Here is a 27,987-nt window from a genome sequence, read left to right as displayed (position 1 = left end):
GGAAACCAGAGTACCCGGAGGAAACCCACACAGGAGAACATGCAAACTCCACACAGGTGGACATGACCTGGATTTGAACCCGGGACCCCAGAGCTGTAGGGCCGATGCCCTAATCACTCGCACCCCGTGACCGGACGTTTGGTCGCCAGTCTTTTGGTCGCCGGTCAAAATGGTGAGATTTTACTGTTGAAACCATTTCTCATAATTCTATTCATGGGAGTTTAATATCTAAGAGAGAGTTTAATATCTAAGTACTGTTGAAACCAGCTCTCAAAATTACATTCATGAGAATTTAGTATCTAAATATCTACTGTTGATTCATGAGAGTTTAATATCTAAGTACTGTTGAAAAGAGCAGATATTTAGATAATAAACTCTCTCATGAATCTAAGTTTGAGAGCTGGTTTCAACAGTACTTAGATATTAATCTCTCTCTTAGATATTAAACTCTCTCTCATGAATATAATTTTGAGAGCTGGTTTCAACAGTAAACTCTGTCGCCGTTTGACTGGCGACCAAACGTCCGAGCAACTCTGCACCGATGCTAATAGTTTAGGAATTCATAATTTGAGATTGTTTAGATGTGCACATGTTCGTGCTTTTTATATTGACTAACATTAGCTTATTATAAAATTATTTTTAATACATTAATAATTAATTGTCTTGTCCTTTTTCCGTTTCTCACATCTTCAATACAATTTTAAAGGGTTTAGAAGGTAATTTTTTTTGAGGACCGTGGAATGAAATTCAGAAGTTACATATGAAATACTAAGCCACTGACATAAAATCCAAGTTATAAAACAAGTTCTGCAACCAATTAATTTCCTAAAAAGTGACAAAATAAAGCTTCCCAATTACTTCAAATCAGCGAGCAAAAGTCACTTTAACAAATGGTTGAAACATATCAGTACTCCTTTTCTCTGGATTTTTTACACTAACAATAAGTGGTATTTGCTTTTAGAATGATAGATTTAACATCAATATTTATTTGACATATTTTAATGCCTGCATAGTCTGTACATATTGACACAAGTGTGATACAGTAAACGAACACTAAAAGCTTTTGACAAACCCAATAATGGCTGCCAGTCCTCGACGGCCCCTATCAAGTCTTATTTCCATGTCTCCTTCCCCCTACACACCCAAACTGGGATCCTTATCAAGCTTCTGGATAGCTTGCTGATGAGTTGATCATTTGATTCAGGTGTGTTGACGGAGGGAGACATGGAAAACAGACTTTGATCTGTGGCAATTTTTTTTAAAAAGCACTTAAGGACAGGCACTGCCAAATGTGAGCATTTATCACTCAAGATCCAAACTGTTACATGTACCAAAATCAAGTGAAAAAGATACTGGAATTTGAATGCAAAGATTAGAAGAAACGAAAGTCAGCAATGATGTTAAGTTTTCTCAGCAGTTATTAGCATCCTGATTGTTGCTGCTGGTCATTGGGGCTATTGAGACTGTGTCAGCTTCCTCGCACAAAACTGTACAGGACTCGGAGGCATTGCCTGAAGGCAGGGATGAAACATGGTTGGCTGGCACCTCCTCCTCCCCCTGTTCGTTGGAATGAATGACAGCATGCTCCGAGATGTTGATGGGGGATTTGTCCTTTTGCAATGAGGAGTCTGCTGTCTGCGAATCTGAGGGATCACAATATATTGGATGTCATTCACAATTGAGTTTTCCTAATGCACCAGAACCACCTACAGTTAGCAAAAGTACAATGGGAGCAGGATGACTCCAAATCTATTCTTACAGCAACCCAAAAATACACAATGAAAAGGAAAAAACAACATTTAAGATAAAGTGGAGTTTAAGTCGCATTTTTTGCAGGGGAATTTTTAATTTGATTAGAAACCAAGAACAAACATTCCTTAAAGTTATTATAATAAAATGGAGAACTGTAGGAGAAATAGGAATCTTTTAACAGTTTTGCAGATAACAACAGGTAACAGATAACAACGACATGGCCGTGATAAACGAAAAACCGCAAAGTAGGGTGACCCCTATTTAAATTTTTAAAGAAAAGAATTGTACTTCAGTGCTGAGTCCTAGTAGCAAGCGGAAGACAGGGCAGTGGCTTCTTCTTGCAAGTTTCAGCGTGGATTTTCCCATTTTTATGAATTTACAAAAAAAACAAAAAATATATTCCCCCAGAAAATAAAATCTGCGATGTAGTGAAGCCGCGATATTCGAGGAATTGCTGTATAGCCTAAAACAAAACATGATAGGTCGTCTGTGGTCTGAGAGAAAAAAGCCAAACTATGAAGAAATGTATGACTTATATTCCAGACAATATGGGCATTTGTTTTATAATACGACAAATTTGATATGAAGAACCACTTACTGGTTAGCTGTTGCTGCAGGCGGGCTGTTCTCCTATCCAAAGCCCGTTGCCTGTTCAGCTCCATTCGTTGACGCTGATCGCCTGTGAGAGTGGGGGCGGCTGGGGTGGAGTGGACAGGGTCGGGCAGGTCACTGTGGAAACTTTGACTGGTAAATGGATCGGAATCTACCAAGATGTCATCTTTGGCCGGACCCTCTGGCAGGAAAGGACAAATCATTTGTTTCCAAAGGATGAGTTAAAATGAAAATATATTTCTTGCAAATGAAAAGGCATACGGGCAAAGTCTTCGTGTGTCAACGGCATGTCCAGGCGTATCCGTTTGAGACATGTCTGCCAAAGGACAAATGAATCAAACAACTCCAAATACAGCATGTGAAGGGGTTGAATGTTTATCTGTATCTTTACCTGCACCTCCTTCTTGGCACCCAGCTTCTCCACTTTGTCGATGAAATCTTCCAACTGAAGTTTGGGATACAACCTGTGTGCCCAGTTCTCCATCTTCTGCATGAGTAGACGCACGTCCTCTGCCTGTTTTTTTTGTGAAAATAGGATATATATGTATTTATATTTATAGATAAATCTACATATTATATCTATATCTAGATATCGATCTCGATCTAGATATCGATATAGATCTCGATCTATCACTATGTATGTGTATGTTATCTTCTATATCCTTCCAAGATGGCGCCGTTCAAGCGGGAGCCAGTGGCAGTAGCTCTGTACACTTGTTTTTCATGTTTTACAGCCCTTCTATCTTTTTTTAAATTACATTTTAATATTTCTGTTGTTTTTACAATTTTATTGTTCTGTTAGCCTGGCTTCTTTTGGCTACTTCTTTTTTGGAACCAGCCAGCCATGCCTACGCTGTCACACACATGGGACTAGCTGTTACGATACGAAGAAGAAGGAGCAACACCTCGGTGCCACCAGAGTTTCGGAGCTGGACAAAAGTGCCGGGAGAGGAGGCAACGCTTCTGACCAACCATTCCATCGTGGGATACTTCAAAAGGTATGGCCCTAAACATGTTATTACACATTTATAACTAATATTTAAGAATTACATTTCTTGATAATTGTATTTGTGTACTAGGGTTTAAACACATGAAGCTCAAGTTTTTGTTCATTGGAGTAACCTCTTACCTCATGTCCCTTGCCTTTAAAAGAGACGTTGTCAAACAGTGTTCGAAGAGCTGGAAGTCCTTTTTCAGACGTCAACCTGAGGGCAAAACATAACGCCTTGTCTCTTAGAATGTCCAGTGATATTTGTATAGTACATGTAACAGCAGCCCAGCGGCTTGGATGGTTAGCGCGTCGGCCTCAGAGGTCTGTTGTCCTGGGTTCAAATCCACGTCGGTCCACCTATGTGGAGTTTTCATGTTTTCCACGGGCCTGTGTGGGTTTTCTCCAGGAACTCCAGTTTCCTCCCACATTCCAAAAACATGCATGGTAGGGTAGGCTGATTGGTCAGAAAACAGATACTTCTTTGTCAAAAGAAACATTCTTGAAGTTCGGTTCTTTTATGACTTTATTATGGGCGAACAGAAAAAAATGATCAAATCTGCTGGGTCAAAAATTTACATACAGCAGCGCTAATATTTGGTAACATGTCCCTTGGCCATTTTCACTCCAATTCGGCGCTTTTGGTAGCTATCCACAAACTTTTGGTTGAATATTTTGACCACTTCTCTTTATAGAATTGGTGCAGTTTGGTTAAATTTGATGGCTTTCTGACAATCCCTTGGCCATTTTCACTCCAATTAGGCGCTTTTGGTAGCTATCCACAAACTTCTGGTTGAATCTTCGACCACTTCCCTTGATAGAATTGGTGCAGTTCGGTTAAATTTGTTGGCTTTCTGACATGGACTTGTTTCTTCAGTATGGTCCACAAGTTCTCAATGGAGTTCAAGACAGGACTTTGGGAAGGACATTTATTGCTGTCTGTTTGGGGTCATTGGCCTGTTGGAACACCCAATTGCACCCAAGACCCAATCTTTGGGCTGATGACTTCAGGTTATCTTGAAGAATTTTAAGGTACTCCTCCTCCTTTATCCCATTTACTCTCTGTAAAGCACCAATTCCAATGTTAGCAAAACATCCCCACAGCATAATACTACCACCACCGTTCTTGATGGTTGGCAGGGTGTGGATGGGGATGAATGCTCATCTTTTCTCCACCAAACATATTGCTGGGCATTGTGGCCAAAAAGCTTGATTTTTGTTTCGTCTGATCACAGAACTTTCCTCCAGAAAGTCTTATCTTTGTCCATGTGATTAGCAGCAAACTTCAGTCGAACCTTAAGGTCCCGCTTTTGGAGCAAGGGCTTCCTTCTTGCACGGGAGCCTCTCAGTCCATGGAGATGCAAAACACGCTTGACTGTGGACACTGACACTCGTATTCCAGCTGCTTCTAATAATTGGCAGATCTGCTTTTTGGCGATTCCGGGTTGATTCTTCACCCTCCTGACCAATTTTCTCTCAGCAGCAGGTGATAGCTTGCATTTTCTTCCTGATCGCGGCAGTGACAAAATAGTGCCGTGCACTTTATACTTGCAAACAATTGTTTGCACAGTTGCTCTTGGGGCCTGCAGCTGCTTTGAAATGGCTTCAAGTGACTTTCCTGACTTGTTCAAGACAAGGATTCACTCTTTTAGATCCACGCTGAGCTCCTTTGACTTTCCCATTGTAGCATTTACATCCAATGAGCTCTATTTAAATGGACTCAGAAGTCACCAGCTCTAGTAACTCATAATCACTCACAAGTTAAGATGCTATGAAGCTCATTTCACTGACACAACTTTAAGTCACCAAAATTTCTAATTTGTGTTGCTGAATGTATATTTTGACCTAGCAGATTTGATAACTTTTTCTGTTAACCCATAATAAAGTCACAAAAGAACCAAACTTTGTGAATGTTTTTGTGACAAAGAAGTATTCGTTCCAATCACTCTATCAGAGAAAAATCAAAGTTGTAGAAATAACTGGAAACTCAAGAGAGCCATGACATTATGTTTTTCACAAGTGTATGTAAACTTTTGACCACAACTGTAAATGTGTTTGTTATGGTACGAGCGCGTTTCCATGCAAAAAGTCCCCCCTTTCTCCGTCCTTCCCTCCCTCCCTTCCTCAAAATCAGTGTAATTTTAGCACCATTAAACACATTTTAGTACTATCAAACCACTTCTTATTTGTTACTTTGTTATTAGATGGTGAATAAGAACAAAGAAAAATGTTTTTCCAATCAAATATCGTGCTATGGGTGTTTTTTCATAGGGTTGGAACAAATTAATTTGTTTTTAGTTCATGTCTATGGGAAACGTTCGTTTGAGTTATGAGTAAATTGACATACCTCGAGGTAACTCTGTACTGTGAAGCTGTATCCAAAGTACGGAATTTAAACTTTCTTCAAATGTTTATTTTATGACAATTGTCAATGGAAAGTTTGTAGAAAATATGCCTGGTGGAGTTTTTAGTCATTGACATTCGGTTTTGGGATGTCTGGGATTTGTTCCTTTGGGATGGGGTACTGTTAGGTTGGTTAGTTTTGTTATGCTTTCTTCCCCCGTCTCTCCTGCCGAGTGGTTGCTCATTGTATTTACCTGTCGTTTTTCCGCCCCTGGGGTATCCCCTGCTTTCTTCCCCATGTTACCTTGGAGTTCCTAATTTTCTCGTCAACCATTATCCGTCTCTTAAAATATTTTAATTAAAAAAAAGTTAATATTTGTACTATATATGTGGCATTACTTTGTTTCAATTTTTATTTTCATGTGCACGCTGTTCACTTTTTCAAGTTACCAAAAGTTAGCTAAGCTTCTTTGTCAATTTTATTATAATAAACATTTTTTTAATACAAATTTGGTGATTTTTGTCCTTTTTTAAAGACTAACATGGACATGTGGTGTGTTACAGTAAAATCATATTTATCTGTTTATAAAAATGAATGATTTTTAAAAACTGCCAAAATAGGCCATTGCATTTAAAAGTTAAACAATTTGTTGTATTTTAATTAGAAAACACTGTCCCAAAAGTGTCTTTTTAAAATGTAAATGAACAACTTAAAACACAGATATTTAATGACATTTCCATTCAAATCAATAAGAAATAAACTGAATATATCCCAGATAAAAATTGAGAAGAAAGTTAAACTACAAGTTCAAATATTCTTTCGTCAAGATATTCCAATGAATGTTAGAACAAATTGGACTTTGATACTTTTTCATATTTATCAGACTTTACTGTTGTTGAGGTAATGTTAAAGTATGCCGACTTATCTAGAAATATTAGCTTTACTCACATTTAAGACATATTACCACCACATTATTAACAAGGATTTATATAACCTTTGTGAGTCGAGCTTTGGCTGTGGCCTCCTAACTACTCTTCTTTTGGCAGGAGGAACCTCAGCTAGCTTGGACTCCTCACCATGGTTCTCATCTGTTGAAAGAACAAAATAACATGAGCATTACGGTGTGCCATCTTTTGGATTTGAAACTGCAACTGTATGCTACTTCTCACCATTCCCAAATTCGTCCCCTCTCTTGCCCGGAGAAAGTGGTGGAGGCAGGGGAGAAAAGACCTCAGAGCGGCCATTTTGATGAGTGTTAAACATGTTGTTGAGACCCTGAATAAAATACCACTGTTAAAATTCCACCCACATAAATAGATTTCCCGTATTTATTCGAGTATAATATGCACCCGTGTATACCACCCATAATTTCTGACTAAAAATTGGTATAAATACTTTTTTCAGTTTTTCTCAAATCACACTAAGGATTGCACTGGTACTGGTAACTGATAAATGCTAAACACGTCGCCATGCTAAAAGATTTATTCACAACATATGGAACGGAAACTTATTCTTCTTATAAGTGTAAGATAAGATTGTAAGATAAGATGACAAAAATCGCTTTGGAATTGATTGTTCATATTGTATCAGCTTTTGTAGGTATAGAAAAATTGTTGTCAAAGAAACTTGACACTGATTAATCAGACTTTACCCAAAGTTTGGTCGTTGTCATGGAGACTTGACGCTGATTCATCAGACTTTGCCCAAAGTTTGGTCGTTGTCATGGAGACTTGACACGGATTAATCAGACTTTGCCCAAGGTTCGGTCATTGTCATAGAGACTTGACACTGATTAATCAGACATTGCCCAAAGTTTGGTCATTGTCATAGAGACTGCTCTGTTGTCCAAACGAATATATTAGGGTTATTAGTCTTACATTATTACATATTTGCTCGCAATGAAGCTTATTAGTCTCACACTGTTATCATTTGATCGCAATGAAGAAGGCTTTGATTTACTCAGCTTATTAACATTAAAAAAAATTTTTTAGTACATCTGCTTGCAACTGTGATAAACAACGGGAAGGTTGGTCTTCTCTCCAGTTGGACTTCTCAAAATCGTTTTGAAAAAGATCCAAAAACATCGACTTCTGAAAGTGTGGTACACGACGCTCCCTTCGTAAGATCCGGAAGACTTTCAGACTTGTTTTGACTTCTGACAGCTCTGTCCACACCACTACCTTGGCATTTCAATCTCGTCTTCTGACTTGAAATGTGAAAAGTAGCATATTTCTTGTGCAACAATGAAAAATGAATACAATTTTGACTGGGACTAGTTTCTTTTGCCAAGATGTCAGGTTCCTCTGTGTCTTTATTTTTATATATTTAACGTGTACATTCAATGCACAATTGTTAAGTGTGTTCAATTACAAATTGGTGTAGAAATAAATAATATAATAAATAAAATGAGGCAACCTGGTGGATGAGTGGTTAGCACGTCGGCCTCACAGCTCTGGGATCCTGGGTTTAAATCCAGGTCGACCCACCTGTGTGGAGTTTGCATGTTCTCCACGGCCCTGCGTGGGTTTTCTCCCATCCAAAAACATCAATGTAAACCGATTGGACACTTTAAATTGCCCCTAGGTATGGGTGAGTGTGCATGGTTGTCCGACTCATTGTGCCCTGCGATCGGCTGGCCACCAATTCAGGGTGCCCCCCTACCTGTGGCCCGGAGTCAGCTGGGATAAGGCCCCAGCAGCCCTCGCAACCGTAACGAGGAAAAAGCGTTTCAGAAAATTAATGAATGAATAAATAAAAGATATTGCAGCATTCTGGAAACATAATTTAGTGTAATAAAATGCATAAAATTGTGATTAGAATATATCCAAACAAGTTAAATACAATTGAACATTATAAAAGAAAAGCCTATACTTCCGGCAAGCATGGCGGGAACCAAAGGAGGACGATATAAACTTTGAATTACACTTCGTGTAAAGACAAAATATAAATCGTTTCACCACTCAGTTGTTGTACTTAGTAATAACAATAATGCAACGCTAGAATTAGAGTGTCAAAGCGCTAAATTAATCCGGTAACATTATGTTAAGGTTAAACATGTTTCTTTCCAAAAAAAAAAAGTAGCTTAATCAACATGCTTCGATTGTAACCTAATGCATTAAACCCATGAGTATTTCCAAGTCAACACAAATTTATGGAAAAGAAGATATGCATCTTACCAATATAGAAAGAGTCAAGATAAGCAGGAAAGTAAGTTGAAGAACTGAACATCAATTTCATATATATTTATATATGGACCAAGATAACTGATCTTCTGTGAGTCAACAAAGACAGACATTGTCATTTGTCGGCCATTTTGCAACAGAGCCGTTTGCTATATAGCTCGTTTAATTCTCAAATAAGCGTCACGACGTAATGTCACCCGCGGATTGCATTTCTATAATTTAAAAATAAATGAATAAATGAATAAATAAAGTACAAAATTCAAAAATAACTTTCCTGGTGCTCTCTGCCGTTCAATTCACTGAGCAAGTTTTATTTTCACATGAGCGCCACGGCCAGCCAAGCTGATTGTGGTTAGCGCTGTGGGGTCCTAAGTTCAACTCGAGTTCGGTCCCCCTATGTAGAGTTTACATGTTCTTCCCAGGCCTGCGTGAGTTTCCTCCGGGTACTCCGGTTTCCTCCCACATTTCACAAACAAGCATGGTAGGCTGAATGGACTCGCACTTTGACCTTCTTCTTCTGTTTTCCGCCATTTTCCTAGTGGCATACCTGTCAACCTCTGCCGATAACTGCCCTTATAAATGATTATGATTCCCCATACAAAACCCCCCAGAAACGCACAAACACCGTACGACGCATGTTTACGCACTGTTTACTTACCCGGTAACTCGTTTCTTACTCGTGGCTCCTCCATGCTTGCTTCCACGATATTTACTTTATGTATATCTACGCATGTGCATGTCATCCTTTATCGATATTGCCGTACGCACCGCTATAAAAATACATAAGATTGAGGATAATTTTTGCTGATATACCGTGACAATAGTAACTATCGATGAAAGTAGTAAATTAAAAGTGATTTACTTGGGGAGAAATTTTATTTTTTTGGCACATAAAAAAATATAAATCCAGGCACTGCTCGCCACTCGCCGAGGATGTTTTGAGTTGCTTACCGTATTGCTTAGAGTACGCTGGACGGCTAATTTTTGCGTCCGCTCATTGGACCACAAAAACACGAACGTCCGCTGGATTGGCCTCAGTCTTGAACTGGTCTTTTCATTTGAGGTCTGGTGTGACCACAGGTTGTTGCCACTTTGATGCATAACACAAAAAAGGTATTTTCCTGAGTTTTATTTGCTTGAATTGTCATATAAAAAACATTTTTCGGTCGTTTAGAAAGCATAGAGTACTTCGGACAATCGAAAACAAATGTTAGCTACTTCTGTCAAATTCGGTGTTTTGCTTAAGTTTACCTTAAGCCTGCAACACTATATGAACGAAATCTTTTCCAACGAGAAGACACACAACAAAGCAAAAAAAAAGTTTTACTATAAATGTTAAATGTTTAACCCCTTGTGTTTTTTGTTTCTTATTTTTTTTTACAGATACGACACGATGTTCCCCTCTGTCAGGTTTAAAGCAATAGACTATGTCTTCGAGGTGGGTTTATATTGACAATACTTTTAAGAACAATCATGTACACGTATTTAAGAAGTAATTAATATAATATGTCGGGCCAAGTGGTTAACGGGTCGGGCTCACAGTCGGTCCACCTGTGTGGAGTTTGCATGTTCTCCCTCGGAGGGTTTACTCTGGGTACTCCGGTTTCCTCCCACATGATTGGACACTCTAAATTTCCCCTAGCCACGAGTATGAGTGTGGATGCTTATTTGTCGCCTTGTACTTTGCAATTGGCTGGCCACCAATTTAGGCTGTCCTCCGCCTCTGACCCGAAGTGAGCTGGGGTAGGCTCCAGCGACCCTAGTGAGGATAAAGCGGTTCAGGAAATTAGATGAGATAAATTAATTTTAAATTGGGCCTTGAGTGGCCTGGCGGTTGAGCGTTTAGTGCCTCGATCTCAGAATTCAGGGCTCCTGGGCTCAAATTCGGGCCGGTTCACCTGTGTGGAGTTTGCGTGTTCTCCCCGGGCCTGCGTGTGTTTCCTCCCACATTTCAAAGACATGCATCGCTGGTTGGACACTCTAAATTGGCCTTTGTTATGAGTGTGAGCGTGAATGAATCTGTTTCCTTGTGCCCTGCGATCGGCTGGCCAGCGATTCGGGGTACCCCCTGCCCGAAAGTCAGCTGGGATAGGTCCAGCACCCCCCGTGACAGTTGTGAGGATAAAGCGGTTCAGAAAAAGAATGAATGAATGAATGAATAACAGCTCGGTGAACTGAGTAGTTCGCGCACTGGCCTCACTGTTCTGGGCTCGAGGGTGTGATGCCTTGTGTGAGTTTTCACCGGGTACTACAGTTTGCTCCCTCATCCCAAAAACATGCATGTAGACTGGTTGAACTCTCTAAATTGCCCTTAGGTATGAGCGTGGTGGTGAATGCTTTTCTGTCTCTTCGTGCCCTGCGATTGGCTGGCCACCAATTTAGGGTGTCCCCGCCAGGTGCCCCAAGTCAGCTGGGTTAGGCTCCAGCACCCAGGTTCAGAAAATGAATCAATATAAAATTTGCTTTCAGGCCAGCAACAGTATAAAAGTGACGAAGAATTTGTTGGCACTACCCACACCCAAGTTAACTTTCAGAGAAGACCATTATCTTCACAGTTGCCCCCCGGGGAATGTTGCCTACAGGATGTCATGGGTCACAGGTACACTTACAATATGTTTTCACAGAAGTTTGATCACATAAGAATCATTAAAAATATATCCTGTAATTGTGTGTGTTTTTTATGTTTAGAGAAGCCATTCTCCATCTGCACCCTCAGTGCTTCTGTTTTGGATGACTTCAGACGAATAACACAACACAACAACTCCACAGAAACGTAGGAATCTTTTAAATCAGAGGCTGTCATGAAAACCTATAAAACCATGTAATAGAAATGGGATTTGTTGTCACGTCTTAAACTTTCATGAATATCTTTCCTTCAACATATCTAGCTTGTGGGTGGCCTTTTTAAATTCCAATCTTTATTTGTATTTATTTATTTATTTTTCAGTGATCTACTGCTAATCAAAGCAGGGAATCAGCAGGGTCTTGAAAAGACTAACAAAAAATCTAATAAAAAAAAAAAAATCTTAAATCTAATAATTTGAATTTCATGGCTTCAAATGTCTAAAATGTATCTTAAATGTCATAAAATATCACAAATACCAATTAAAAAGGATTTAAAATTTAACATACATTTATTTAAAGCTTAAAATTCAGTTTTACTTTTAAATGTTTTTATTTATGAGGATGATGTAACATAACTACAAAGTAGAACTACCTGTCAGAATTTAACGGATGCCAGCAGTTTTTGCTGTGTGCCATCATGAAAATTGTGGGGCTCTCATTTTTTTAAGCAGGAGAATTTAAACAATTGGTGGCTGACAAAATAATTATTTCCCTGTGTAGGTATGTTTTAATTCAATGTTTGTGTATGGTATGTGTTCAAGGACCTTTGTTTGCAGTTATTTTTAGAAGGCCAGTTTTGCTCCACTCTAGACTTGATGTCCCTGGGAGTATAAAGTACAAAATGGAGAGCCCAAGGACCTTTCCTGAGGAATTAACAAAACTTCTCCACTGGAGTGATGGGTCGTGTATGGAGTCCTTTTTCCAATTGAATGTGCAGACGGAGCCTGCAAAAAGAAACAAGGGTAATAATTGATTAAATACTCCTTTTGATATCTGCATTAGAATTCTTTAATGTTTTTACTCAGAAATACACCAAATTAAAGAGGCGGTAAAGTAATTTTCAAATATTTTGAACAGTTTTATGCATAAAATAAGTCAAAATGAGAGAAAAGTTCAACGTTGCTCTCTCATGATGATGGAAATCTGTCAAGAGCGATCGCACTAGTTCAATCACGAGATTGACATAGAAAAGCAGAGGAAAATGAAAATACAGTAATACCTTGGCACACGAGTTCCCAAACATAAGGGTTGAGATACGAGTAAAATTGTGACAAATTGTGAGATACGATCATATGAGTCAGCCAGGTGGCCGAGATGTGAGAGACCGCTAATGATAACGGCGCGTCTTTCTCACTGAATCTCCCTTGTGTAAAGATATCTACAAGCAGTGGACGGAGTGTTATAATTCGTGTTTTTTTTTGTGTTTGTCAGTGCAGAATTAAGGGAATAACAATTGGTCCAAAGCAAGCGGGTCCAATGAATGGTAGTGCAAAGAAAAGGCGTATGATGACAATCGATATTAAGCACAAAATAATTTTAAAAAATTGAGAGTGGTGTACGCGTGATGGAGCTGGCTCGTTAATATGAGAGGAGCAAGCACCTGGACAAGTTACCTAGTGGTCGTATGTTATCCTATTGTGAGGACATTTGTGTGTCGTTTTTGTAATATTTTGAAGGGTAGACAAAAGCAAACAACCCTAGATAGGTTCCTTTTAAAAACACTGGCTAAAAGTGAAGGTGGAAGGGAGGCAAAAAAAAAGCACAGCCGGAAGGAAAGTAAAAAAATAAATAAATTAGAATTAAGTTTATTGTAAGGCAAGATTAAAATGTATTTTTAAGTGTGTCTGTATCAAAAAGTTAATTTATGGTAAATTTATGTTTGGTATGTTACGAGCGCGTTGCTGTCCAAAGTGTCTCTCTCTCTTTCCACGCCACAGACTGTGTTGTACTGAATAATGTCACATTTTAGTGTTGAACATCATAACCACTAGATCTTTATTTGTTACTATGTTAGTAGATGGTGAATAGAACCAATATAAATATATTTTTCCATTGTAATATCCTGTTTTTTTTTGGTGTTTTTTCTGAAGGGTGGGAATGAATTAATTTGTATTTCGTTCATTTCTATGGATAAAATCAATTTGAGATACAATTAAATCGACATACGAACTCGGTCCCGGAATGTATTAAGCTTATATCTCAAGGTATTACTGTAGGCGTTGCGGGTGGTGAGAGAATAGTGTCCGGTCCATGATGAACATTCACAAGGTCGAACACAAGTAAGCACACCAAGGCAGATGAGTGAAATTTTGACACGTGTGCGGAAGGAGAGCACGGAGGGGGAACAAACAGAGTGCGTAAGACTCCGGTCAATCTTCGATTTTCTCCGTTTTGCAATCTCCAACGACATTCCTTCTCCATGAACTGTTTAATTAGGGCAAGATTGCGTGACATAAAAATTCTCAATGACAAAGGACATACAAATTCTCTATGACAAAGATACTGCAGGGCTTTGACACCGATGAAGGCTGTGACACAGATTCAAGGCTGTGACACGGTTGAAAGCTATGACACGTATTGACATTTTTTTTGTTTACTGAAGATTATTTGACAAACAGTATAGCCCTGAGGTGGCCAACTATTCCACAGTGTGTCCTGGTCTTTATTCCAACCGATGCAGCACAAACAGATTTTTATTGAATCAGGGTGCACCTGATTGCAATCAACTGATTGTACCTATAAGACACTGGAGTAGTAAAAAGGTGCTGCATTGGGTCACTGTGGGTGCAGTTATTTTCCCAACACATCCTCCACAGACAGTTTAAAGTGTCAAAGTGGCGGCCAAACCTGGGCCGCCGCATCAACCATTCACACACACACTCATACCCTGGGGGCAATTTAGATTGTCAAATCAGCCTACCATGCATGTCTTTGGAATGTGGGAGGAAACCAGAGTACCCGGAGAAAACCCACACAGGCGCGGAGAGAACATGCAAACTCCACACAGGTGGACTGACCTGGATTGGAACCCGGGTCCCCCACTGTGAGGCTGACCCGCTAACCACTCATCCGCCTGGCCGCCCGCAAACTGAGTCAATATTTTATTTTTGAATGATTTTGAAAAGCAGTTTAACGTCTTAGGAAGATTTGTGCCCATGTCTCAGTGTCACCACACATCGCCCAAGCCATCAAGCTTCACAATGACACACCCACTTTGGCAAGGGCTAATGAGAGCAAAGAGTGTCCAAATTAGCTCCAGTCAGCTACATTAATATCGAGAAAGGATTTCCTAAAAGTTTAAAAAAAAAGGACCGATTCAAAGTTAAAAATAAAAAAATAATTCAGGGAACACAAATTAAAATGGTTTCCAAGGTATGAAAAATAATGTAATAAAATAAACAAAACTTGATTTCCTGTTAAATGTTTTTTTAAAGCACTAGATCATTTGGTAGATTTCTTTTGTTTGGTGTCATAAACCAACATTTGAGAAATGTGTGTGCTTCACTTCTACTGTGACAAACTCATTTAAATTCAAAGCAAATGGATAAAAAGAGTAATAATACATAAGTGGACGTCTGTCATTGTCAATGGCACTCAGTAAAAATAATCTATTTGAATTTGGCAGATATGTTCCTGCCGGAAGAAATCATAGCTACCAATTTTCTGCCACGATTCAATCATTTGCCCTCCCTGAAGCACATGCTGTCCCGGCTGAAGACCATACTGGTGGTCGACCCGCTTATTACCTTGAGTGAAGTCTTGGTCACACAGCAAACAATATTAGGATGCCACGAAAGGTAAAAGTACTCACGCCAGGTCTTAAAGGGAGCTTGGTCATTTATTCTGATATAGTAATGTAATTCTTTATGTATGATATAACCAGTAAAATTCACACCACTAAAATACTGTGTACTCAACAAAGCATATGTAACATCAATTACTACTGTTTACTACTTAGTGCATCCTGTGTTTATTTTTCAGAAGAATTTTGAGCGTTAAAGGAAATATGCATATTTGATACATTGATACTGGGTGTACCAATACGTCGTATAGCTAAAGGCCAGCCTGCAGAGAAATTACCTTTCATTTTGGGGCACATGGCTAATGAAAATGAATTCTCTCTTATTTTCCAAACCCCTTTATCCTCACTAGGGTTGCAGGGGGTGCTGGAGCCTATCCCAGATGACTCTGGGAATTAATATAGATATAGTGGCTTTCACAGTAAATCTGCAAAAAAATCGTTTCTTCTCCTCCTTCAGCCATTGTGGGTTGACAAAACCGCTTTTAAATCAACACAACCATATATTTGCTCGTGCAGCTCACTCCAGATACAGTTTGGTAGCTCTGGCTAGTCTATCCCTATCTATCACTAGCCAATCCTAGTTGGTGAAAGCGATGACGTATCCCTACGCCTGCGAGAAGGCAATGACGTATCCCTACGCCTGCGAGAAGGCAATGACGTATCCCTACGCCTGCAAGAAGGCCTTGGTGTCACCAAATCAAATTCTGATTGGTTAAAACAACAGTCTTATTGACGCTTTTTTAATGTAGTAGAGCCTGCAGAACTGATTGTGAAGGCCTTGAGGCAGATTTTTGACCCTGGCAACAAATAATGGCTGAAATTTGATTGGTTAAATGCTTCAATATGAAAACACAAGCAGTGCAACCAGGGGGAAAGCAATGAGAGAAAGCTAACAGACAATTTGGAATGATTTAATAAGTATTCATGGACAAAAAATAATTTATGATTCAGATATTGCTTAGGCCAGCAGAGATATATATATATATATATATATATATATATATATATATATATATATATATATATATATATATATATATATATATATATATATATATATATATATATATATATATATATATATATATATATATATATATATATATATATATATATATATATATATATATATATATATATATATATATATATATATATATATATATATATATATATATATATATATATATATATGTATATATATGTATATATATGTATATATATGTATATATATGTATATATATGTATATATATGTATATATATGTATATATATATATATATATATATATATATATATATATATATATATATATATATATATATATATATATATATATATATATATATATATATATATATATATATATATATATATATACACATATATACACACACATACACATACACACACACACCACATTACTAGCGTTTTAATTGCTTGTTTATTGTCAACATTTGCAGCTACTGTGCACCTAATGGCTGGCTCAACGATGTAGAGCACGTTGTGTGTAACACAGAGAAATTTTCCGAAGAGTCACCAACTGAAGTAAAATAAAAGTTTAAAGATTTTATTCTCTTGCCTGAATAACTGAAAAACATTATTTACCCTTGATAGTCTTTGCTGTTACCCGAGCTTCTGTTACCCAAGACGACTGCAGATCATACAGGCAGTATTTCAAGCATTCGTCATCTTCTGAACGTTGGTGCTGAACAGCTGGATGAACATTTTCTTAATTTACAAGACCTTTTTAAAAGTATAAGAAAGGCTATTGAGTTTTAAAGATGTGTTTATTAGGAAATATACAAATGACAATGTTTTGTCTTTTAGATGATCCGGCATTAGTGGAGATTTCACAGTTTTCTTCGGTAGAGAAAATCAGCAAAGATGATTGGACCGAAGACAATTTTCCAGGTTGAGTAGCAAAATTCAAATCACTCTCACATTACAACAAACAAGCCACTGTTTACAAAATCTACAAACAGGTCAGAAAACCTACAGAAAACCATTGAACAATGTAATCTGTGTACCTGTGTTGATGTAGCGCTGAGCAACACCAGCCGTGCACATGATGCAGAGAAGAGACACACAATATTGAGTGACCAGTAGTGCAGTAATTTTAATAAAACAATTGTACTTATGAACAGTGTTGTTCAGGTTACTTTTGAAAAGTATAGAGTTATACAGTGGTACCTCGACATACAAGTGGCCCGACATACAAGAAATTCGAGATACGAGTTAAATTTTGGGGAGATATTTATCTTGAGATACGAGACTAATTTTGATATACAAGCAGACAGCGGACGCGAGATGCTGCTCATCAGAACATCATGGCCACTGTCTGTCTCCCCGTAACACCCTCGTGTAATGTCTGTGGTCGCAACTCCCTCTTTGTAAAGTCTCTGTGAGCACTGGTCGGAGTGTTGCATTTTTTCAGTGTTTGTTTTTTCCCCGTCAGTCATTGCGAATGGCGAGGCCATACACGAGTTATATATACTACTCGTTGACAAGTGGTCGCGTTGTGAGGACATTTGTATGCATAATATTTTGGAATATTTTGAAGGGAATACAAAAACTAAATCTGAAACTCAGGGTGGAGGCGGGGCAAACAGAGTCAACCCGGCCGCTAAAAGAAAGGTATCAAAATGTAAAACAAAATGAGTATTAAGTTTAGTGTAAAGTTAGATTAAACTTATTTATAAGTGTGTTTGCATCGCAATCCAAGTTCATTTAAATTTGTTTATGTAATATTACAATTTGCCGGTGCAAAAAGTCTCCCCCACTCACCTTGGTGCTGTAGTTGACTGAGCTTGATTCCTGCACCACCAGTAATGTTTGCACTTCTACCTTGAAAAGTTGAGTTGATTTACAGGTAGGTGTTATTTCCTGCTTGGCATTGCTGCCTGTCACACCTCCTCCAGTGGCCACGGGTCAGCTACAGGGTCATCAGCCAGGAACCATCGTTCATTCATGTCTCACTCCTTTAATTCTGGAACATCTCACATTGCCCTTTTCTGTCCTTCCTCAGGCTGCGTCCAGACACATCTGCGTCGCCCAGGAGGCGTGTTGTTGACAGCCCGAAGTATCCTTGGCAGGAAACCTCGACTGGGTAGATGGTGCACTTCCAGCTATTTTCTTGGCAATCAGCTGCCAGCTCCAAGTATTAGGCATTGTTTGGCTCAAAGGCGGCCTCAACCCCTCCTCTGATGGTACTGTTAGTTCTATGAGGTGCATTGCTCTTGCCTTGGAGGACAATACCACAATGTCTGGGCGGAGTGATGTGGTGATGATCTACGTGGGAAATCGGAGCTGCCTGTTGAGGTCAACCCTCATGTGCCACCCCTGACCATGGGAAAAGGCCCTTAGTGTATCTCTTTGCCCCCCATTCTATGACTAATTTGGCGTGGATATCTGCGAGTGGTGATTTTCAACTGCTCTGCGGGATCTTCCACCTGGTCGGACCAACTGATGTTCCGATTGATAACTCAGTCCCAGGTTGTCCAGGCTCCTTGTCGGCCCTGCGGCACGGCCTTCATCTTATAGTGCTACCTCTGCCACCACCATCTCCTTCCTCTCCTTACAATTAGCTCTGGACCGGAATCGTGGTGCTTCTACCCATCCTATCCCTGCTCTTCCTGCCCAGACTCTGCCCATGATCTCCTGATGCTGAAGTCTATTGATGCCTTGGTCAAACTCGGCCTGGGTGTTCCCCCTCCAGCCAGTGGGAACTTGATGTTGGTGTGCATTACTGACTGGTCAGTGGACTCTCTTAGGTCAGAAGCAGCTTAGACTTCTCTTGGCTGTCGCCCAGACTGATAGACTGCAGTGGCAGTGCAGTGCATTCCTTCCAAAGAAGCCAGTTTCGGAAAGGCACCTACCCACTTTTTAATGAATGAAATAGTAGTTTTTCATTGTAGATGAGATAATGAGATCTTGCTCATTTTCAAGGACCACCTTACCCTTCCGTATAGTATGAACTGGTAGCACCAGACCTTGAACCTTGCGAGGAGTTGGCTCTGGTCAATCATTGACAGGCTATCAGTAAGTTGTCTCATGATGGTCTTCTCCATCTGTTTATCAGACAGCTCTGCGGTGTACTGCCTTCCTAAACTTTTTATGGGTTGCACAGAGAAGAGAGGTTTTTTTTTCTCCCCCGACGACACAAGTGGTGTTGTTGTTTCTGACTCCTCTTCTGAGTGACAGACTATGGGATTTGGAGGGTTTGATCTTCATCCTGGCCCACGATGTCAACTCATCCATCCTCTTCAGCAGCCGAGATGTGCATGGTGCTGTCTGAAGGAGGCTGGTGACGCCATTCATGTAGCTACTCAATGGGGGTAATCTCTGGCCAGATGGTAATTTGATTCCTCCAACCATTTGTCTTGATCCATTGAGGATGACCTCAAAGGCTGCCACAAAGAGGATTGGAGCTATGGCGCACCCCATTGTAATTCCCACTTCTAGCTGCTGCCACCCAGTGATAAATTCCTGGAGGGCAAAGGACATCTGCATGTCGCTGAAGTACATTGCTACCAGCTACTTGATGCAGGGAGACATATGGAAGAACTCCAAGGCGAAACTGATCTGCAGGTGTTGGACGAATCCATGCGCATTGGCGAGATCGAGCCAAATGACGTTCAGGTTGGTCTTCTCCCGCCTGGCCTACTGGATCTGGGCCCAGATCATGGCAGAATGCTCTATGTACTGATACGTTCACCAATAGGCATTCCCAAATGCACACATAAAATAAAGAGAAAAGAAAATCTTCTGGATTCTTGCAAGGAGAACGAACCGGTGGTGCCAAGTCTCCGCTCCGTTCTGCCCTCACAAGCCTTTTTTGTTGTTCTTTATTAACTTCAAGGACCCTTGTTACAATGGACGTCTTAACTCTCAGGGCAGGGGTAGGAAACAGAAATGAGACGTCGATATATTAAAAACAGGTGAAGGTCTGACAGTCATGTGCATCCCAAGGTGTTTTGAATCTTCTTTGTTCAATCCACTCCAAGCAGTCCAAGGCTTTTTGGCTTCTCTTTGTTTAGTCTAACTAAGGTTCTCAGGAGCAAAGCATTTACTTCGCTGCAAGCAAACATATAACAATATGAAACTAAGTTTAATAGTAAAGCAAGCGTTTTCTTCATTGCAAGTAGATATATAATGATGTGAAACTAATAATCGTAATGAGCAAAAGTGTAATAGTTGAGCACGCACCCTGGACAGCCCGTGATTCCTGCTTTTTGGCAGTTGGTATCGAGGTAGCCATTCTCTAGAAGGAAGATCTTCCCCTCTATGTTCAGCAAGGTGATGCTACTGAATTGGCCTATCCTTCTCTGGAATTTGCTTCCTTCGGGATGAAGACCACTACATCCCTTTGCTACTCCGATGGAATGAGCTGCTTCTTCCAGGCATTTCTCATTAGGTACCAGAGTAGCTCTAATATCTAGGCCAGTTTTTATATAACTTGTTGGGGACTCCATTGGGGCCCGGTGCTGATGAGGACCTTCCCTTTTTCACTGCTGGCCTAACTTCGCTGAGCTTGGTGGGCATGATGTGAAACTTTTCTGTCGGTCGTGAGGGCCGGGGTATGTGGGACATCTCTTAGTTAGCTCCTGGGTGGTGTCGAGCTTGCTGGATTTCTTCTCCCCCAGCAGTTGTCTGGTGTGGTTGAAGGGTTCATTGTAGAAGCTGGCTCATACTTTCTTCTTCCAAATGCAGTTTTGCGAAATCTGGATAATCTTTGCCTGACTTCTTCCCACAGGACTTTCAGGCCTCTTTCCCTGGTTTGGTTGCCTTCCTCCAGTTCTTGCGGAGTTGTTGGAGTCTTTGCACGAATTGGGCGATCTACTTTTCCCTCCGCCCCCTGTCTTTTGGGGTGGTCTTCTGCTCGAAGGGAATTTCGCCAAATCTGTCTCTGCAGGTCTGTTATATGACATCCCCAAACAGGTTAAGCTCGGCTTCGACACCTCCCTCCAACCTTTCCTCTGGGGTCTTGATCAGGTCTGTTTCTATAGAGCGCCATGTCTCTGCTTCGTTTGATTTTGGCCATTTGATCTTATTCCTTCTAGCTGGTTTCTTGGTCTCTGCTTGTGGCTCTGTTCTGTGTAAGATGGTTTGGGCTGGGTTTTGGTGTTCGAGTGGGGGCTCAGCCGCTGCCGAGGAGTTTTCTTATTCTGCGCCTTCCCAGCTTTCAGCAACATTGGGTTCTTTGGCATTTTTTTTTTTTTCTACCCGGCTCCTGGTCCCTCTTTTCTCACCCGCTGCCGTGGTGCAAGGTCGCTGTTGGCCTCTCTGATCGCACTTCATATTCCCCTGGTGGATTTGTAGTCGCCTTTACACATCTGCAACCACATTGTCGGAGGATCTTTTTTTTACCTGGAGTTCTGATATGCTTGTTTTATTTTCCGTTGCCATAGTCAATCCCATGTGGTCCGTACTGTTAGGCCCATCTTCCATCCTGCCTGTTGGAAGACCTTTGGGTTGTTTCTACGGTGAGCACGGATCAGCTGCAGGGTCACCAGGCAGGAACCACCGCTCATTGATATTTCGCTCCTTTATCCTTCGCTCCTTTATCTTTTCTATATTTTGAAATAAATTACCGTATCCACGTTCGCCTGCGTCGTGACGTCACGGCGCACGCATGGGCGCCACTTTGTTGTCGTGACATCATCATGTCAACAGCCATCAAATTGCAGTTTTTTGCAAGTCGTGTTTTTATGCGCATATAAGCCAGACACTCAATGTCTCTCCTCTTCTCTGCACAGCAACAATCATATGGCTCGCAGTAAATAAATTATGTAAATAGATGTCTCCTAATTTAGACAGTTTTGTGTATCATGGAACAAAGGGTTTTGGAATATTCAGTATGAAGAAGCATTCATAATTAGAGGTACCACTGTATACATACTGTATGTATGTGGCTTTCAAATATATACTTGAGCTAATCACATCATCACAGTTGTCTTATGTTATTTTTTCCCTTTAGAAAGGATAATGCATCCCACGAAACTAGATGTGCTTTTGATTCCATCTTCTGCCGTCAGCAGTTACTATAGCTGCCGTCCAAGTGTATGTAATCTGCAGAAGGAAGTATTGTCTACACAAGGCACAATGTTCGTGAGGATCCTGCAATCCATTTTTATTTTAGAGCAGGGGTCTCCAAACTGTTCCACAAAGGAACGCAGTAGGTGCCAACCAAACAAGTCAACACCTTTTCACCAATCTGCTATGACACTACAGTGTAATACTTCATTGCAGACAGGCGCTGCCTGTTTTAGCAGAACCCTCATTGGGTAAACTATGATTTATGTTGATCAATTAGATGAAAAAAAACTGAGCTCATAGCAGCCCTTGAGGATCAGTTTAGTAACCCCTGTATTAGTTGACTTGCCACTGTGACCTTTCTGTATATCACTTTCATAGCTGTGCAATTGTATTTTTCCTGACTTTTATCCATTAATTTTAGATCTTTGGTGTCAGACTTGGATAAGTTAGAATCTACAGTCTGGTTGGCTGAAAAGTATCCTGGCAATCTGCTACACTTGATGTTTGAAGGTATACCCAAGAACTTGTTGATGAAATAAATAACCTCAATTAGAGTAAAGCCTTAATGACTGACTGAACAAATGTTTTCTCCCCAAATACGAATCATACCCCTCCCAATGTATTTTTGTACCGATTTGCATGAACAATGGGGATAAGCAACTTTAAAACAAGCAAAAGTTCATTAATATTTTTTAAATTCCTGTACTTTATTGTCACTTTATTTTTTTGTTTAATGGAATCAACATGAAACAACAAATTTATAAACCACATGACTTGGCTGCAAGTTCTAATCATTTGTTCTAATCTAAATCATCGAGATGATTCAATTTTGCAAACATGCTACTAGTATTCATCACATCTCATTTTCTGAACGACTTTATGCTCACTAGGGCCGCAGGGGGGACTGGAGCCTATCCCAGTTGACTTCGGGCCAGAGGCAGGGAACACCCTGAATTGGTGCCCAGCCAATGGCAGGGCACAAGGAGACAAACAACCATTCAAGCCCACACTCACACTTAGGGGCAATCTAGAGTGTCCAATCAGCCTACCTCACATGTCTTCTTTCTAGCGCCATCCGTGGCAGCCAATGAGTTCAATAAGTGCTTTATAAAGGGTTAATGCTTGCATCAGGTGTCCTAAATGTTATTCCCATCATTTTAATGTGAATTACTGTATGGGGTTTTCAACTGCATGCATGAGCACATAATGCATTAAACTAACAAACCAGATCAGTGTTCTCCATGTAAACAACTCAACAATTCACTCTTTTTTTGTCTGACAGAAATTGATTTAGAGGAAGCAGCCTTTGACTTCCAGCCACTGAATAGAGCCTTGAATTTAATAAACCTGAAAAGTTTGGTGCTGGAAATAGAGACTGAAGCATGTTTTGGTAATATCCAAGAGTCTCTAGAGGCGCTGAGCATCAATGTTCCCACTCATGAGGAAGACCATATCTCGGAGGAATTTCAAAAAGTTCTTCTAGAACCTGTTGAACACTGTAAGTTCCCTGCATTTTGGTGTTGCATTAATCATTACAGAAAAGTGCTTGGTCAATCTCTCACCTCATGCCGTTGACTTCCTACAGTTTTTTCTTGTTTTACGGTGATTCATCAAGGTTTGCAGCAATGTTGTTACTAATCCTCTACTTCAAGGCTGTTGAAACTGGCCCTCAAGGGATGCAGTGGGTGCAGGTTTTCATCCAAACTGATGGAGAGCACACGTTTTAAATAAATAATCAGTTGATCGCCATCAGGTGCTCCTTGTTTCAGCGGAAACATGATTGTTTTAACTGTCCACGCTAAATCAGGTGGAACGAGAGCTACACTTACTATGGCCTTTTGGATAGTTTGGAGACCGTTCCCCAAGTTAATGCTTCATAACTTCCAGCGTAATTCTACGTTTTTGCTCACCTGTCTCAGATACCAGCTGCCAACTGAGCTTACAGAGGGGAGAATGCCAACACAACAGCACAGGAAGCAGCAGTACAGTTATTCAAGTCCAAGCTACTGGTATGACTAAGACATTACATCAAAAGCCTTTATTTATGAAGTTACTTACAGCACAATCATTTAAAAGATAATGATAAAATATTCCCAACTAAAACAAATAATGACAAAATGACAGAATTCTTCTAAATGAAAAGTTAGTGTAAACAGTAATCCCTCGCCATTTTGCGGTTCAACTTTTATTTATTTATTTTATTATTATTTCTTAAGTTCATAAAAGTGTGAAAATCCATGCTGTAACTCACAAGCGGAAGCAACTCCCGTCTTCAGCTTGCGACTAGGATTCAGCACTGAAGAAAAAAATATATTTTTTCTTTTAAAGGTCATAAAAATGTAGAAATCTACGCTGAAACTCATAACCAGAAGCCAATTATTTATTTATTTATTTTTAATAGTGGTGAACTTACTTCGCAGTTTTTCAATTATCGTAGCCATGTCTGGTCTAATTAGAATTAAGTTTAGTGTAAGGTTAGATTAAACTTATTTTTGAATGTGTCTGCATCGTAATTCAAGTTCATTTAAATTTGTTTATGTTATATTACGATTCACCGGTGCAAAAAGTCATTGTTTTTAGTTCATTTCAAAAGGAAACGTTCGTTCGAGTTGTTAGGGCTATTTCCCAACATCAAAATAATCTTCAAGCAGAGAGACATCAAGAACAGAATAGTTTTAACTCCATCGGCCGATAGGAGTGGTAAAATGGCAGGTCGCTTCCAAGATGGCCGCTGCTCGCTTGATTGACTCTTGTCTCCACTCCGCTCCTCCGAAGGAGGAGGGCGAGGACGAACAGAGCATACGTCCGTCTTGCAACTCCCCTCTGCCAAAATACAACCTCCTACCTTTGTGTGGGAGGGGTTTTATTGAAGGTAGGCAGAGACAAACTTTAGGTGAGAACAACATAAGGGGAAGTGCCATATACAAACTATCCTAGTTGCTAAAGCTTAAAGGATTAAAGAATATAAGAGAAATACAGTCCATATTTCGCACGAGTTACGAGAATCTCGAAATACGAGCTCAGTCCTGAAACGAATTAAGCTCAAATCTCGATGTGGTGTTCGGACGTTTGTTCGCTGGTGTTTTGGTCGCTGCTCTTTAGTCCCCGTTGGTCGCCGTTAGGGTTAGAGCTCTGGTTGTCCAATGTACTTAGATATTAAACCCTAACTCTAACCCTAACGGCAACCAAAAGACCGGCGACCAAAAGGCCGGCGACCAAAAGGCCGGGGACCAAAAGACCGGCGACCAAAAGACCGGGAATCCAAACGACTGGCGACCAAAATACCAGCGACCAAATGTCCGGTCACGCTCGATGTACCACTGTAATATGTTTGTTTTCATAAGCCTATAACTGTAATCTTGAATAAATACACTAATTGATAATTGTACTTCTCTACTTATATTTTTTGTATAGGTGAGAAAACATGTATGGTATTTTGTATTAATATGGGTGATCCTACGTGGCGGTTTTTCGATTATCGCGGCCATGTCTGGTGTACATTATCCACAATATTCGAGGGATTACTGTAAAACTTTTTTTTCGTCCGATCAATCGGTAATTTAGGGGGATCGAGAACATAAACTGGGCCAGCTGGTAAGTATTCCATTGTCTTGAACATTTTATTAAGAACTGCCTGTAAGGATAAATGGTACAGAAAATGAAGGAATGAATGCTTTGACCAAAAGGATGTGTTGCCAATGAAGACTTGTTAACAAAGACATTAAAACCGAAACAACAAGACTTTAGCCAGCCTTGTTGGCCTGGTGTCACCAAAAGTGCACAAGTGTAAAATCCCAAAATTAATATTTTCAGAAATTAATTTATTCGTTTTTCAATTATTATGCTTACCTGTAGAGTCATGAGGCGTAAATATAAGATATTTACCATTCAGTAGGCGAATATTGGGTCCGATATGCATTTGTGTGGAGCTCTCTCTTTCTTACTCCTTTTCTTCTTTCCTCATTTGTTAATTGAGAGGCTCTCGTGTCAGACACTCTTTATCTCTCGCTCATCTCAACCTTGTTATGGTGATTCTGTGTTAATATTCTTCATTAAAGTGGGCAATCACACGACTCGTGAACACTTTTGCTGGATATTTTTTTCTACGAAGGCAGAAAGTTTTTGGGAATTTCGGCAGCGTTTCTTAGATTTTTTTCTGTTGCAATGCTCGCCCATTCCGCCTCATTCGCCTTCTCGTTATATTACTCCTGTCTTTCCGAGTGTTCCGTTAACTATCGAGAGTTCGTTTTTATGCCCCTCGTCCAATTCGCCAATGTTCTCACCGCTGACCACTTCTTTTCATTCACGCTGGTAATTTTCTTGGGAGGCATGATGATAAAAACAGAAGAAGCTGCTTAATCCACGCTTGGAAAAACTCAACAACAAAAAACATCATCAGAACTTTGTGACGACAAACGGCAGTCAAAAGCACAGAAGAGAATCTTGAAACATAGGTAGTGGTTGTTGTGAAACAGCCACTGAGAGCCCAGTAGGGTTTAGCAAGCTTAAGTGAGAATCAATGGATCTGCGACAATTTCAAAATAAAATAACGAATAAGGAAATGCATTTACTTTTTGGAGGATTTCGTAACTTTGATCCTGTTTCGTATCTTAAGGAACTCATTTGCATATGAAAGCTTTTGTAACCTGAACATTTATTATGAGAGGCATTCATAAGTAGATGTATGACTGTATTATATATATTTTTTAAATGTATCACCCAGACAGTCAGCGTCTGGCCTACGACGAATTGTTTTCTTTGGCCCAGCCATTTCTGTCCTGTGCCAAAAAGCTTGGCCTTAATGTTCCCGCCTGGAGGGACTTTAAGCACCTGGCACCGGACCAGACGCGGGATGTCCTCAAACAGCAGGAGATTGGTCTACGCAAGAGGACACCAGTAGTGGAAGGAGGTAGGGCACGTGCATGAAAGAAGTTGATGTCAAATGAATGCAAACTGTTGTTGTGGTGCTGTGTATAGATGAGGCGCAACTGTTCAATACAGTGCTTGTCATCCACATGCTGGTCAAGGCCAAGGAGCTGCTGTTGAAGTGTCACCTGAGTGCTGCTGTGGGTTAGTAAGAGCATTTTGGCCTCAGTTATTCAAAGCAGGCGTTGGCGACCCATTGCTTGGCAGTCAGCAAAAATAATTTATTCTATATATATATATATATATATATATATATATATATATATATATATATATATATATATATATATATATATATATATATATATATATATATATATATATATATATATATATATATATATATATATATATATATATATATATATATATATATATATATATATATATATATATATATATATATATATATATATATATATATATATATATATATATATATATATTTATATATATATATATTCCTCACAAAGGTCTCTGAACCACTTATCCTCACAAGGGTCACGGGGGCTGCTGTATCCTATCATGCACCAGGCAGGGGACACCCTGAATCAGTGGCCAGCAAATCGCACGGCATGAGGAGATGGACAACAATTCACACTCGCACTCATACCTAGGGGCGATTTAGAATGTTCAACCAGCCTATCATGCATGTTTTTAAGATGTGGGAGGAAACCAGATGACCTGGAGAAAACCCATGCAAGCCCTGGGTGAACACG

General features: G+C 39.8%; 2 protein-coding genes across 8 annotated transcripts in view; one reads left to right on the top strand and one right to left on the bottom strand.

The window, feature by feature from the left end:
- Positions 1–690: 690 nt before the first annotated feature.
- Positions 691–9,891, bottom strand: LOC144194020 (TIMELESS-interacting protein-like). 3 transcript variants are annotated; one of them, XM_077712768.1, is made up of 8 exons: positions 9,830–9,891; positions 6,866–6,971; positions 6,691–6,784; positions 3,494–3,569; positions 2,756–2,878; positions 2,626–2,680; positions 2,351–2,545; positions 691–1,643 (listed from the first exon to the last, which is right to left on the bottom strand). In XM_077712768.1, exons 2-8 carry the CDS (start codon positions 6,957–6,959, stop codon positions 1,411–1,413), a joined length of 870 nt encoding a protein of 289 aa, XP_077568894.1. In that variant the 5' UTR covers positions 6,960–6,971; positions 9,830–9,891; the 3' UTR covers positions 691–1,410. The 3 variants fall into 3 exon arrangements, with proteins under 3 accessions (XP_077568894.1, XP_077568893.1, XP_077568892.1); XM_077712767.1 differs by lacking the exon at positions 9,830–9,891 and adding an exon at positions 9,537–9,794 and having other exon boundaries at positions 692–1,643; XM_077712766.1 differs by lacking the exon at positions 9,830–9,891 and adding an exon at positions 8,873–9,060 and having other exon boundaries at positions 693–1,643.
- LOC144194018 (uncharacterized) overlaps positions 9,194–27,987 on the top strand; it is a 29,928-nt gene continuing 11,134 nt past the window's right edge. Inside the window, exons 1-15 of one of the 5 annotated variants that reach the window (XM_077712761.1) lie at positions 9,194–9,359; positions 10,262–10,316; positions 11,348–11,477; positions 11,567–11,651; positions 12,314–12,465; positions 15,129–15,300; positions 16,768–16,852; positions 16,922–17,060; positions 17,135–17,218; positions 22,284–22,410; positions 22,764–22,852; positions 23,625–23,840; positions 24,262–24,351; positions 27,066–27,251; positions 27,320–27,412. In XM_077712761.1, coding sequence (XP_077568887.1) covers positions 10,272–10,316; positions 11,348–11,477; positions 11,567–11,651; positions 12,314–12,465; positions 15,129–15,300; positions 16,768–16,852; positions 16,922–17,060; positions 17,135–17,218; positions 22,284–22,410; positions 22,764–22,852; positions 23,625–23,840; positions 24,262–24,351; positions 27,066–27,251; positions 27,320–27,412 — 1,693 coding nt within the window. In that variant the 5' untranslated portion in view covers positions 9,194–9,359; positions 10,262–10,271. Of the gene's footprint in view, positions 9,360–9,470; positions 9,992–10,261; positions 10,317–11,347; positions 11,478–11,566; positions 11,652–12,264; positions 12,466–15,128; positions 15,301–16,767; positions 16,853–16,921; positions 17,061–17,134; positions 17,219–22,283; positions 22,411–22,763; positions 22,853–23,624; positions 23,841–24,261; positions 24,352–27,065; positions 27,252–27,319; positions 27,413–27,987 lie in introns of those variants that run through there. The other 4 variants (XM_077712762.1, XM_077712760.1, XM_077712763.1 and 1 more) reach the window with 4 other exon arrangements.

Source organism: Stigmatopora nigra, chromosome 3 (assembly GCF_051989575.1).
Source record: "Stigmatopora nigra isolate UIUO_SnigA chromosome 3, RoL_Snig_1.1, whole genome shotgun sequence".
Classification (NCBI taxonomy): domain Eukaryota; kingdom Metazoa; phylum Chordata; class Actinopteri; order Syngnathiformes; family Syngnathidae; genus Stigmatopora; species Stigmatopora nigra.
This window is presented reverse-complemented; position numbering and strand designations above follow the sequence as displayed.

Coding starts and splice junctions, on each gene's coding strand:
- LOC144194020 (XM_077712768.1), bottom strand. CDS start 6,959: ATGTTTAACACTCATCAAAATGGCCGCTCTGAGGTCTTTTCTCCCCTG. Junction 2,879..3,493: donor TTAAAGGCAAGGGACATGAG/GTAAGAGGTTAC, acceptor CAAAAAAAACAG/GCAGAGGACGTGCGTCTACT. Junction 2,681..2,755: donor GTGCCAAGAAGGAGGTGCAG/GTAAAGATACAG, acceptor GTCCTTTGGCAG/ACATGTCTCAAACGGATACG.